Source organism: Mastacembelus armatus, chromosome 10, assembly GCF_900324485.2.
Source record: "Mastacembelus armatus chromosome 10, fMasArm1.2, whole genome shotgun sequence".
NCBI lineage: Eukaryota > Metazoa > Chordata > Actinopteri > Synbranchiformes > Mastacembelidae > Mastacembelus > Mastacembelus armatus.
Genome location: NC_046642.1, coordinates 7796022 through 7811429, shown reverse-complemented (window position 1 = coordinate 7811429; position 15408 = coordinate 7796022). Strand labels below are relative to the sequence as shown.

Genomic DNA, 15408 nt, shown 5'->3' with positions numbered 1-15408 from the left:
CTGCTTCCACCCACAAATGGCCACACATCTGTCTGATCCTTTTAACTGTGCTTGTCTATGAGATTCATTCTCTCATCTCTCTCATGCTGTAACACTTAAATTAGCAATCTCTCTAACAGCACAACTTTTTGTACAGTAACATGCATGCATGCACCTGCACACACAGACTTGCTTTTGGCCTCCAAGGTTATTGCACACACTTTCCTTCATTAAACATCATCTTCTTTTCCATCATATCATTTTGATGTTAAACAATCCCCTGGAGGTTTGTTCAAAGTAATTACATTTGGAGCTACCCATTGATCAGGGCATGCAGAGAATAATAAAAAAACTGACATTTGATTGTGTGAAGCTCCTGGCTATTAATGTCATCCTCCTCTCCCCTTCTTTCTCCTCTCTGATTTCCAGGGTAATCGTCCCTTCTAGCAGTCAGTGGCAGGCTGAGGCTTGGAAGGGGATATAGGTGGTTGCTGTGAGGCATGCTGGATAATATTCTCTAATGAGGCAAACTAGCCACGCCACCTGGAACCCTACCAGTGGCTGAAATCTGCCCTGCTTAATCTCTGCCAAAACTCACCCGCTTTGCATTTTCATGTGACTTCATTTCTCTTATTGGAACATTTCCCCACCTGCAGGAAAGAACTAAAAACTCCCTTCTGATTATAAAAGCTATTCCATCTATTCCATTTTGTCATGAAAACTATTTGCTTCTTTATGCTACCTTCCAGCATCCTTCTTTTTTATCTGACACCTCCATACTCAAATCTCCACAACAAATCTAGCTTTTAACAATATCGAACCTACAATCTAATATATCTGCAACGAATAGGAATAACTGTCAGAAATCCCTATTTCTATAGCCATACAACGATGCTCTATTTTTCGCAAGACATATTGTATATCTGAAGTAAGGAAGGATTCGTCTCTCCACTCTGTCCACCTACACACAGCCAAAAACCTCTGGCATTGTGCCACTGCAGATTCTGAGCAGTCAGCAAAAAGGGTTCAAGTTCAAGGAAAATGCTTATGACAAAGCAATGACTGTGATCTAGTGTATTTTCCGATGTAATCCAGATGAGCTAATAAATGCAATGAAAGGAGCCTGATTCATATCACAAAACCGCGGTGGTTTTATCTCTGTGTGTATGTGTGTGCATTTGTGTACAGTGGTGGAGGGTTTTGTGGCATCCGTGGGGAAGGGATGAGAACAGAGTGGGATGCAGCAGACAAAGGAGTGGTTGTTGATTCAGGGAACAGTCGCCTGTCCCTGGAGGCTGCTTATCTATTCTCCAGGGGAGGCTGTTTGTGTGTATTCATGCATAAGAATGTGCATCCAAAATTAATTCTGATAAACTTGCAAAAACATGTGTGTGAAAGTTAAATAATCATTTTGGCTGAATGTAGGTGTGTGTGTCCATCTAGCATCTTTTGTAAGGTCTACAAATCTTAACTCAAAATGTGAAAAAAAAAACGTGCAAATCAACCACAACTTTTATATGAAAATATACATTTATTATTATTAGGGAAGCCTGTTACATATGCCTGGACGGTTGCACAGTTTATTGGCAAAATACAATTAACTATGAAGGTCAGAGAAACACAAAAATGAGAAAGGCTAAAGTAAAAAAAAAAAAAAAAAATCATTTCTATTACCTTCAGCTAGTTATCACTGAAATGTAGTTTGCTATTGGCCACCTGTATAATCAAGTGTATTTCAGCTCTGCTTTTATAAATCTAAAATTTTTGTTGACATCAGAAATGTATTAATTCAACTTAAAATGACTACATTATATAGACATGTGATTTTAAATTATTGCCCTTGTCCTGAGTGCAGAATATTCAAAACACCACAAAAGAGAACATAGCTCCTCACATCCACTAAAACCTTAATGCTAAAACACAACGTGAATAAAAACCTCTACATCTGAGAACATCTTTATGTAAAAGTTGCTTTTATACATCCACTATGTAGAAAAAGAGTCTTCCAATCAAAGCCAACTGTACTGAGAAACTCACTATAGGACAGTAATGCAATACTTACTGTCAAGTGTCTTGGATAACACAAACCATCTTGGGCTGTCTGTATTTTGATGATGAGGAACTCTATAGCTGTACATCTGGTTCTGCTTATGTTCTAGACATGCTAGAGCGAACACTGCTGAAGTTTGGAGCAATACATAGTAAATGGTCCTGGAATCTGATATTCACTCTGTCTCTGTCAGATAACAAAGATGTTGAAACCAGATGTTGATTCCTGCTGGTACATTTTTTTTTATCTATTCACAATATCTGGGATTTTACTTACCAGCTTTTGGACTTGCTAACCATAGGACCTGACATACCCATGTAATCCTCATGACAGTGCAGAGTCTCATGAGATAATATTGAGATAAATGAGATAACACAACCAAACTCCCTTTTCAATTCTTTTTTTTTTTTTTGGCTACAAAAAAAAAATCCAAAACATTCTCATGATATTTACAAAACTATTCACTGTAATATTCTCTGATGGGTAAAATTAAGTTTTCCATGAGCACAAGAACTATGTTTCTGCTCTGCTTAAACTCTTGTCAGTACAAGCAAATACGTATTCACTTCACTGTTGACAGCATGGGGTTTTAAAAACATCTGCTATTGTATGATTCCCATTGAGTCAAAGCATTAAATCAAGCCACTACACAACCTGCAGAATAGCCCAAATCCACTAAAAATGACACTGATATTGATATAATGACATGGTATTGTCCACTGTGATGATAACAAAAATGTCAGACTGCAGCTGCAGCTATTCAGAGGGCAATCAATATTTCCCCCCAGGACACGATGGACCACATCTCCTTTTTCACACAGGGGTCAGATTCTTTACATCAAGCTTCGTCTTAAAGCCATCAATACTATTTGCCATGCGGGTTTCTGCCCTGCTGGTCTGCAGTTTGCCCTAGCTCCGCCCCATCAAACAATTCTTATTTGCTCTGGGGATGCTGAGTTGCACTACTGTTTCGCAAAGCTGGGCCTTGTCCACTGTTCTGCAGGCCCACTCTGAATGTCACACGAATCATGCAAGCTTCTCGTTCATTGACCTTTCCCCTAAAGCCAACCCTGTTGCCTGGCTCCTGGGATTCAACATTATGTGAAGTACTAATACTGCACTTAATCCTTGGAATTTCTGTATTGTAGCTACATTATTATGTAATTATAATCACAGTGTAATATTTTGTAAACCTGTGTTTAACAACGTCTTTCTAGATTTTGTTGCTCCTTATTCCTAAATGTTGTTATTTTCAGTTGGAGTGTGTGTCTTCTTAGAAGACCTGGGTTGGGTCAGAAGCAATATTTGGATAATCAAATCAAGTCAATGTTATTTTATTTTTATAGGAAGCAGAGTCGCCTCAGCAGTGGGCTCCAACAATGCAAGGTTGTCCACCAAAACAGTGAAACCCACTGCGACTCACATGCGTGCCATTTTGCTGGGTGACAGTGGGTTTCATTACCGTCAAATTAATTTGTAACGTTAACACTGTATTTCCTCCCTGCATTTGTGACAGAGGATGAAATATATTTTTCCTGATAACTTTCCAGAGTTGTGAAATCCTATCTGTCAGTATTAAAAATTATTGGTATTTAATAAACCTTTAAATGTATTAATATGGTACTCAGACTGGATTTCCCAGGTCATAATTCATTGCCCCACTGGTGACTTAAACAAGACACCCCCATTTAAGCTCCTTTCTGTGTTATTTTAATGTGGAGCTGTTGCCCCATTGATTGGGAAGAGGATTAATCCACAAAAAACAAAAAAAAAACCCTTCAGGAAGCAGAAGAAAACAAGGATCCCAATTTCATAAGTAATATACATATACAGACAGAAGTAAAACCACAATATAGAGACTCCAAAAGGCCATATTAACTACATACTGTACAAGTACAAACATACAGTAATAAGAATCAAATATGATACTGAGCAGCTTCTAGGTCCTGTACAGAACTGGTTGGACCTTGACAACAAACATCATCAGTAGCACAAACACTGTATACCACACAAACCTGACTCATGTCTGTGGCTTGTCCAGTGTCTCCTGTTATCCAAACACATCACTAATACAAACATGTAGTAAAAACATTCTAATATACACAACCACTACCCAGTCCATCTACAGAAATAAAGCTATCATTAATGGAGATGTGCACCATGCTTTGTGAGCCTGTGGAGTGTTGCTGCCCACAGTGGTCTGTTTATCCAGCCGTCTGTCTGGATAAATGTGCTTGGCCGGAGGCAGGAAAAAGACTCGGTGGTGAAGAAATACATTCCAGCCTCACAGTGGATGGAACAGAGGCAAAATCTAATGTGTAGTAAAAGCACGCAGGCACAGACAGCCTTATTTAATGAATGAGCCTGAAAGTAATGCATAAAAAAGCCACTTAGAAAGATAGCTGCAAGATGGTGGCACACTGACAGACACACACCATGCCAAGTGAGGACACTTGTGCAAAAATAGCCGCTCCTGGAGAAATAATATTGATGTTAGAAAATCTGGAGCCCTTGGCAGACATTATCAGCATCTACTGAGAGCACATATTTGGCTCATTTTTGGAACTGCAAATATCATCACTGAATATGGACTCATTAGCCAGCACACCTGGTAAGAGCATGGCCACAGGAAACACAATTTTGGTTGAGTAAGTATAACCACAAAATAGTCAAAGACTCTCAAGTTGTTAGAGAGACATGAACTTGTCTGATAGAGTAGAATTTCTACTTTTTGAGGAGAAGCTCTGGTGCCTGGATGACATCAACACATTAGATAGCTTTCAGCACAATGAAAGTTAATACAATTGAGATAAAAAAACAAGACAATGAACTGACAGCATCAGTGTTAGACCTATAATGTTTGTCAGTTTGTATTAGTGTATATAACCCTATAGGTATGTGTCTATATATATATATATATATATATATATATATTTAGTCTGTAGTGTACTGTATGTATTCATATGCTTTTTGTTGATTCAGTAATTGTTTTGTAAAAAATATTTTTGGGAAAATTATAATGCAGACAAAGGACATAAGAGATTGACAGTGAACTCTCCCTGTTGTTTACACTCCTTACTGGTGAGACAAAGATGATGTTCAGGCATAATGGAGAATCAATAACTAAGCCAGCTGGATTACTTCAAATGTACAAGTTGTTCTCGTAACAAGTGCTGGATAACATAAGAGGAGTGAACAAAGAAGAGATAAAAATGTCGTGAAAGTGAGTCCACATGCCAAGACTTAAAGTAGGAAAAGCCATAAAGAAGTGTGCAGAAGCCATGTTTAGCACACAAAAATGTAAATATGTTGGGACAGGTTTTTATTTGACCTCATAACTAAGAAAAAGACACAAGCAGTAGCAGAAGTACTTAAGGGCTTTTTCCCACTATATATTTCTCTTGGGGTACAAGAAATGAAGTTCTTCTGGCTTGAGGGAAGCAAAAAAAATGCATAAGTGGAAAACATCGACCTGTAATGAACATATCAGAAATAATTCCCTTGATCCTCTAGATGCCAGAAACATCCCTTTTGTTTTAAATTAACTGTCATTTAAATGACTAATAATTACAATTACAATTGTCTGTTTAGTGACTGATTCCACCTTTGGTTTTCAATATGTACTGTGGAGCCCAAATGATCATTTCAGTGTGACTAAGTGCAGTCTAAGTGTGTAAAGTAGCTCTGCTCTGTGAAGAGGAGATGAGCAGCATGTGCTCAAATGGCTTTACAGTGGCTGACTCAGCTGTAATGAGACATAAATGAGATGTCGGCTAATTTGGGCGGAGGAGGGAGGAAGGCGGGTGAATGGGGAAATAGGAGGGAGGAAGAGGGAAAACAGGGAATCACCAGCTGTTTTTCCAGGTGATCTGCAAAGGGAGATACAGCTGTCCTCTTCACCCAAATCTCCTCCCTCTCCACTCCTGTCTCCTCCCTTTAGTCCTCTCTACATCACCATTTAGTAACTGCTTCTAATAGCTGAGGCTGTTTTAAAGGTCCCTGCACATCTATGGTAAAAACAGGACAGTTTAATTATTTTGCCCAATTGGCTTCACTGATGTCTTTCTCACTCTCTGCACCAGTTAGGACTGGACATACTTTACCTTAACTGGTTCATGGGGTCAGGCAAACATCTATCATTCCACCATAGCTGCAAAAATGTTCAAACCGATGCTACATTCACATCCTATGTTGAATGTTGGTTATGACAGTTGCCAGCTTTGGTTTTTTTGGGCAGCCGTGTTGTATTACATTTTCAGAAACTTGATTTTTTCAAAAAACTACAATATATGCATGTTATTCAATATCTCCATGTGCTAACCCTAGACACGGAATCATGTTTTATTTTAAAGGTGACGGACCCTGTATCCTCTCTCATGACTGGAAACTGGGTGTGAGGTTTGTGAGGATTACTAAGAATGGAACTGAAATAAGTACTCAGATCTTAAGAAGACATCGAAACATTGTGTTGAAAGTTGTGTATTTAAAACCTGATTTGAAGTAGAGAGGTATTAGCACTGAAATAGCTAATAGCTGAATGAAAATAGAATGATCTATATTATATAGTTATAATATTGTTGCATTACGATACAGTTTTTCTTCCATTACACAAACATCCCCGAAACACCTGGCTGTAAGTATGACTATAAGCAAGAACTGATCTGAATAAATGTAAAAGCAGTCTAATTTACCTTTTTCACAGCATGTCATTTCGACACGGCAAACACAGGTGCAGCAAACAACATCACTAATGACTGGATTTCATTTGTGTGTGCTAGTTTAAGGTCCCTGGTTCTTGTGCATGCTGCATCTGCAGCATGTGTTGAAAACACACTAAGCGCACATTAATGTTAGTAGCTGCACCTGTGCTTTTCCTGCCATGACAAGTTTAAATGTCTTGGCCATGAAGCTCTGCAAATAAAGTTTAGGAAGACGGAGTTGGCAGTCTGCACACATCATCTAGAATTCTGAATGAATGTGTGTCCAGTATCAGGTTCAGTTCTTCTGTTCCCTTCTCTCTACCGCTGGGATCTTCTCTTTTGTAGGAGGAAGGCTTTTGTTTATCATATTTGAAATATGTCAGCCCTAAGTGTGTACGCGCCTGCTTCCCTTAATACTTCTTGAGGAGTGCATTCGGAAAGTGCATTCGGAAAACTCCAAGCACACGCACACACACACACACACACACACACACACACACACACACACACACACACACACACACACACACACACACACACACACACACACACACACAAAGACACACATCTAGACACAAATACACACAAGCCTGGCATATTTCAAATATGAAAGTGCATTTCAGCTAAGAAGAAGTGGGAAGTGATTTATAAAAGGCTTTAGGGAAAGGCTTTCTACTGAGGAGAGAGAAAAGACATGGCAAAATAACTCTTCTGAGATGGAGAGTGGGAGGGTGCAGTTGAAACTAATGTTATAGATAGCAGAGCAATCGGTACGACTGAATATTATAGTGGCAGATCAGAAAGTAGCTCAACTGTGTGCTTACTAAATGCTCCTTGAGGTTGTAGTAACACAGGATAAATAATTAAATGAATGGCCTTTTATTGTTTTAATCCCCATAAAAACTACTGGTTTGAATTGACAATCGACTTTTGCCAATGTAGTGTTGAGTTCAGATCTCTAGAGTGTTACCTGTTAATGTCATAAAAACAGTAGCAATGAGGAAAAGCCAATAATTGTGAGCTGCAGCTCTGAAAAAACATCCCATATATGTTTTCAATTACAAAGCCAATATGGTTTCTTGTCAAACTCTTAATTTCTCCAAAAAGAAACTCAAATTGAATGTTTTTTTTTCTAGAGATAGAATCGATATTAAGGGTTCCTACTGAAATTACACTCTAACATGATGATAGGAAAATAATGGCATGTGCTGAATACAAATCTGTGTGATTTTTGGTACGTGGGAAGTTTTGAATCTGCATTTTTTTATCCAGACATGATAGGCAGCTCAAAAGGTTAAGAAAAAAACTGGTAAAAGTTACTGAAATGATACTGAGATGAGTATGTATCATTGACAAAAAACAGAGAGCTATGAAGTGATTTTTATTTGCCTGCTTAACACAGCATTAAAGGTTGAAAACAGAAACTGCTTCAATATCACTGCTCCCAAATGAGTCATATCACCCTTTGTCAGACAGAGCTTGCTGGTCTGTGTGTGCCATCCTAAGACTGATTACAACACAACACAGTTCATCCTTTCTATTGCAGTGACCAAACCACTTTTTTGTACTTTTGTACAGATATGTGATGGTCCTGAACACTAATACAGTCAAAATATACAAAATAAATCTAATTATTGTGATGGAAATAGAGCGCTAAAGGTGGCACAGTAAAACTGTACTGTATGTGTGTATGTGAAATGTGTGTCATATTGTATCTGTATAAAAAGGAGAGAAAGTTTTGGCTCAGCAAAATGGTCCTAATGTGTAATGTGACAAGTCTGGCCTCACAACACCTTGGATGCCTGTAAATAAGCACCTACATATAATTACTGTCATATATAATAGTACTGTACAGAATCGTTGCCAGGAATCCACAGAAAACCCTTCAACACAATGACTTCTGTGGTTCTTGTTTGAGTGTCATGTAGTGGTACCTGGGATGAGCGGCTGTCCAGTCATTCCCATCGGAGGCATCCCCAGGTTGTTCATGGCTGTTGCCCAGGCATTGGGGTCCGACATGGGCATCGTCATTGAGTTGGAGTCCATTGTTATGTTACAGATCCCTTCTACAGGAAGACAGACAAAAAATGAACAGAGGGAAGAGTCTCAGTATCATTTCTGTAACCTCTAAATCACCGTGATAGAAGGTTATGCCAGAAGAAGAATCATGTCACAGGTAGGGTAAAGGTACTGAGGTAAAAGATTGTTTTTAACAGTGTGGTGCTGCGGCAGCATGTCCAGCTGCCTCCTCTCCAGAATTCCCTAACATTAAGCTTTTTGTTCTGTCTGGTAGGAGAGGAGAAAGAGGCAGCCAGTGTGACCTTAGAGTAAGTCTGACAACACAGTGATTTCAGCAGCAATGTCATCTAAAACTCATTGTCTTGACGTTGCTGTTTGTTCTGTTTCAACAGCCTGGACTCTTGACTCTTACTGTCTCAGTGACATGCTGCTGTAAAACAATCACACAAATCTTGCTTGCAAGGGCATAAGTTTGAATTGCGTAGTGTATGAAAGGTGCTATACAAATAAATTTGCCATTTGCCATAAGTTGATTAAAAAAAAAGAGGAATGTATTAATATCTATACAAAATGTACACCATTTGCAAGCTGGAGTAGGATAATAATACAGCGTAAAACAAGATTATTAAGACACTAAGCCCAAATTCTGATGGTATCTGGCATTTGCCAGCCACGTACTAAACTTTGGAAAACTTAACATGGCAAATACGCACACAACCTCAGTTCTCTGCTAAGTGTTAGATAATAAATTAAATACAATTAGATCCCCATAATAAAAACCCTGCAGTAAGGTAAACACGAACACATCATACATCTACCAGCAGCTCATTCTCCCCATCTGCAGTCTATTTCACAGCTCTAAATGCCCTTTAATTCTCTCCTCTGGTCGACCTCTTTCTCTCTGACAGACCTGTAAATTGCTGTGACTGCTGGCTGAGCCAAGCTGCCCTCTTCTGTCCTGATGCCAAAGCCAACACCACTGTTAATAATAAGAAGCCCTGCATCCTGCACACACTTCACATCTGAGAAGGTCTGCAACAGAGCCCACTGCGGAGGAAACACTCTGCTATGCCTGTATAAATGTGTGTGTGTCTATCTGAAAACGCCACTACATTGGAACTGCTGGTGTTCCGACACAGCTGGCAATGTGTAATAATGCTGTTTGCCTCTGTGCCTCCCTCTCTGAGCTACTAATTTCAGAGCTGTCTGCTGTTGCTGCCATAGAGAGAGAGGCCTGATAAAATTGCCTGTGTCTGTGTGTCGACATGATAATGCTACTGACGAGGACTTCACAGGCTTGTTAACTAACACAACCCTGTTAACTGAGGACACTTTTAAGGACTAAAAATGAAGAAGAGAAATGGTTGTCAGTTGATTCATAGCAGCTGTATGACAATTTACAGTATAACCGTTGTCACTGTACTCTGAAAGTACACACAAACAGTTCATAAGTTTATAAGGTGATGTCCCCTTGCTTCGCTGATAAATATAATTATAGCACATTTTATGTGGTACCGTATTGAGTAATTATTTTTCTCATTTTATTGACAAAAATGTCAAATATTTGCTGCTTTGTGTTTCTCAAATATTTGATTTAGGTCAAATGATTTGTTCCACATGATTTTAGGTGGTCGGTAAGACAAAAGACTATATTTTAAAACTGTATTCACTTTTTATCATGTTATCGATAAAATGATAGAAACAAAATAATCAGTAAATTAATTAATAAGGAAAAAAACATTACTTACGTCCTTAATATCATGAGATAGGTTTAAACATAGCCTGAGATTTGGTAATGTGATACCTAGTTACATCCTTAATCCTGTCTTTTCTGTTACACTTACTGCAAGTGCTTATTTGACTCTTTGAACTAAAATAGTGAACCATTCCACTTGCTTCTGTCATAGTCACATAGGTAATAGTGGAAGTGTTTCCTTAAGCTCCGGCTGCCATGGTGATTATATCCATATAGGTTGATGCTTAGGTTATTTACTTTAAAACAATGACAATCCTTGGTCGATCAACTAATCAATGAATTGACTAATTATTTCAATCAAATTATTTAGGGTTGCAAATATGGCCCAGAGCTACAGTAACTCTCATCTGAGTGTTTTATCTCTAAATGACTTTTCAAGTGAATTTCCTGAAAATGAAATATGTTGCAAGATGTACAGATGTTGTCCATCTAATCTACTTGTGAGTGAAAACAGAACAAAGCATGACGATGGGAAATAATTGCACAGGTCAAAGACACTTGAGTAGAATTCATTTCTGTTGCTCACAAGAGGACAGAGTATTTACTGATTGTGCAGCTCACATTCAAAGCCTTGTACATTTGAATGGGTGGGTCACGGACTTTAAATTGAACTGTAAAAACTGGGTCAAGCCAACTCCTCTTCACTAGCCTTCTGACCCTGCAGACAAATAGTCCACATTTGAGTTATACACCCTACAGTTTCTTTGACCCTCTGCTCCTATTCATTTAATACATCAAATTTCTGCCTGACACCCTCTCTCTTTTGAAAATACAGATTCTCTTCTGATTTCGGTCCTGCATCAGCTTCACCGTCATCCACATGTTTGCCCAATACATAAACCAAGACTTTTCTCCACAAGTCAATTATACTTTTCAGGCTTGCAGCTCTCTGCATCAATCACTGAGGGCTTTTAAATTTGGTTCAGCAATGTGACCCCGAGGGCAGGAGTCAGCCTTGGCTCACCATAAAGGAGCCATCCTAAACCATTACATCAATATACACAGCTGAGAGAGGAATAACAAACAGCTGCCAAAAAATCAACACAGGGATACATGGGCGTGCAAGAACACACCCAGGCACAGTTACACACAGCTCATATGTTAACCTTGCCAGAAAGGAGGAATAATAGCCAGGGACAATACTGCCAATGATGAAATCAATGTTGGTAAATATTTTTAACTGAAACCACAGATTTGATTGCTTTGTTTTGCTGTTTGAAACCATTTGTCTGCATGAAATGAAAAATAATTCAATCCTAACATTGAATTCTTTTTTCCAAGGTCGAATCTAAAGGAAAAAAAGAGTCAAATTTAGCCTGAGCTTAGACAAATGCCATGTATTATAAATCTAACTGAATGAAGCTAAGAAGTCATGACATGGAGATCCAAATGTAGACCTGAGATCTGAGCTTAATATTCATAAGACTAGTTAAGCCTGGCACAATTTAAGTAGAGCTATAAGTGGAGGTTACTTTAATTTCTATTGACACAATGTCTATATTACTGTTTCCAAATATAGTATGGAGGTTACAATTACAAAATAATTATTTTTTATAAATAATTAATTTTACAAAAATCAACAGGTTCCATCTTCTCAACTGTAAATAACTTCTTTTCTTGGTTTCCCTTCTTTATATTCAATATCTAATGTGAATATGTCCACTTAGATTTCTGGGAAATCTACTATTTTTGGAATTAATGGACCAAATCATGAACCAATGAATCAACAAAACAGTAACAGTAAACTGAAAGCATAGCAGAACAAGGACGGTCTAAAGTCTTGTTCAAGTCTAAAGAACTATGATGAAAAGTAACACTAATGGACATGTTGCTGAGAGACTGTCTGGTGTGCAACTCTACACCAGTATCACTATGATAAATTTCTGTGTGGATATTGCCCATGGCAATTAAAGCGATAGCAATTTTGATTCAGCTGGGGTCCACAGCAGCCCAGGACTTTCCTGATACTCACTCTCTGTGGACTGTGACCAGCTTTTAGCATCCCTAAAAGCTCCCCTAGGAGGCAGATAGGAAATTAAGTCATTTTAAGGCCCATTGGCCGTAAGCCCCAACAGCAGGCAGGCAGACGCTAGGGGCCATTTAGTCTAAAACGTACATGGTTTTAACAGCTAACTACAGGTTTATTACAGTCCTAAGACAGAGAATTTGAGTAAGAGCTAAAAAGATGAGGGATGAAGATAAAGAAAGAAAAGGTCACTTAATAAACAGATGTGATGCTGACACGACAAAATGACAGAACAATGAAGTAGAAAAATGGAAGGCATTTCAAATTGAACTTTGAAAACTGCAGCAAAAAATAGACACACAGAACCTATTATGAACCTACAAAACCTACAATTACTGTGTAATATAATGTAATTTCAGAACACAAAGTAGTCGAGCAAACAAATGAATGTACAGTAATTAAGTTTCAGTATATGACCTGAAAAGGAAAAAAAGATACAAATGATTGCTGCTGATCTGAAATACAATATTAGAGAAGATGTGTGGTATATTCCATTTGGAAGGATGTGAGAAGTGTCCATATTTAAGCATGGAAAGAACAGGAAAAATGTCTTTGTACAGCTGTGGTATGACAGCAGGTGCCTCTGACATTAATCTTCTCCTGAATGCAGGTTTGCATGTCTGAGTGTGTGAAGCAGGTCAAAAGACCACCTTCAGGGTCATCTGGAAAAATAAGTCTCATCACAATGAGCAAAGACCATAGCATGATGATCAGACACATGAGAGACATGCAACAGCAGAACACTGTTTGGAGAACATTTTGTACAGCTTTATCTCTGATGAATTATCAGAGCTTACTAAAAACCCAGAAATATCCTGGTCAAGATCACTATATTATTTTTCTATTACTTGTGTGTCTAACACACACACACACACACACACACACACACACACACACACACACACACACACACACACACACACACACACACACACACACACACACACACAGTCCGTTTAATAATGTATGACTGCCCTTTTCTCTATTTCTTTGATCTGTTAATTATGATTAAACTGGTAGGGGTCTGGTGATTAGTGATGGCATGGCGAAACATGCTCTGGGTGTTATACTATACCACATCACATTTAGGCCCAGAAAAGATGTCAACAATATGAAGATGTGAAGATGGCAAAGACCTGAAGGCAGCCTGGCCTCACTGGGGAAAATCCCTCTACCAATTCTCAACCAGTTTAACATACTCTGATAAATAAAACTATTAATAAAGTTCAGGGAGACTGCCAGCAAAAAAAAAAAAACCTTAGATATGTGACTACTGCTAAGAAGGAAATGGTTGCTAACCTTTTCACCTTTTCAGTTTTAGACCCAAAAGCAAACCAGAGAGACAGATGTTAGTTTGCAACACATTAAAAAAATACAAATAGGCCTGCATGGTGGTGTTAAGATGTTTCTGTCCAACAGATTAATAAAAACCTCTCTCACTCCCAGTTCTGCGGTTTGTTGCCGTTTTGTTTTTATTCATTTTGAAACTACAACACAGGTCTATGAGAGAGGAATGCAATAACATTATAATGTATAATAATACATTAACTGTGAGTAAAGGAAATTCATTGGTTTTTAGTCTTTATAAATAGAGGGTGTTTAAAATATTGCTAATATATTATATGACTGGCCTCATTCTTTAACTGACAGTTTAATAACTAAATATAATATTAAAATTAGAGGAGTCATGGCATGACATTGTTACAGAAAAAAAGTCATTTCAGTACCATCCAAACCTGTGTAAGATACAACCCCAGGCATTTCCTGCACAGGCACCTTAAAAAAGGCAGTGCCTAAAAAGTCGACTACAATACTGAGTCCCTAAAGCCTTGATGAAAACGGAGTAGTGGAAAACAGCTGCATGCAGGTTCCAGTGTCCACTACAAATACACCCATTACAATTTGATGGCTGGTAGTGAATGTGTTTGTGGCTTTTTATCCATGGTTTTAGTGGAGTAGTGGAAACGAAGGTTGCCAAATCAAATTACAGCCTCCAAAATTGGATTGGAAAAACTAACTTGAACCCAATCGACAGCTGAGGTGAATGAAACTCCAATTACTAAGAGAGAAAAGCATATCTGGCCCATATTATAGCCCGATTAGGTTCTCACACTCATTAAGACGCAGCTATTTGTGATAGTGATGATTGCACCAGATCTTTCTTGCTCCACAGGACATTTGCTCATCTGAACCACTGAAACCCTCATCAGAATATGGTCAGTTACATTATTTGCTTATTGACAGGATTAAATCCATCCCAGCACATTGCACAGTCAGTCAGTCTTCTCATCAACAAAAATAGACACAACACATCAAATCCATCATCACCAAAAAGTAACTAAGCAATCAAACAGCAGGGATGAAGTGTCAAATTTCAAGTGTCTTTCAATAACTACACCACATATGTTTAAATGTTTTAACTCCACAGCAATGTTAACATAACTTTCTAGGGCACTGGGGCATGAATTTAAGTGATGGTCAAATATTGTAGTTGCTTCTTTTAAAAAATACCACATGATTAGACTCGGCTGTGAATCAAAGACATGCAGCAGTAATGCACATCAAAAGCTGCAGAGCCATAAACCTACTGAGTAGACAAGTTTCTTGAAATATGAATTCATAGTCTTTAATAGGCAATAAAAGACAAAAAACAGCAGAGAGGATATGAGAATTTATGTCACTGAGAAAGAGGTCTTACTGAAGACTTCCCTAGGCAGATTAGTTATCGTAAGCAACCTCAATTTCTATTATCAGCAGCTACTTTTGCACAAATAGAGCAGAGGCACTTGTGTTTGTGTCAGTGTTGTCAAGAAGGAACATCCGTTCCTGGACAGGAGCATGACTCTTCCTTTCCTTATCAGGCTGAGAAAGGTGACAG

The 15408-nt window shown here is 38.3% G+C and overlaps 1 protein-coding gene across 7 annotated transcripts in view; it reads right to left on the bottom strand.

Moving 5' to 3' along the window:
• The window catches only part of enox2 (ecto-NOX disulfide-thiol exchanger 2), a 151972-nt gene that overhangs the window by 40650 nt on the left and 95914 nt on the right, over window positions 1–15408 (bottom strand). For all 7 annotated transcript variants that reach the window (XM_026330134.1, XM_026330135.1, XM_026330136.1 and 4 more), the window contains one exon: window positions 8664–8795. In XM_026330134.1, the coding sequence (XP_026185919.1) occupies window positions 8664–8795 (132 nt within the window). The remainder of the gene's footprint in view (window positions 1–8663; window positions 8796–15408) is intronic.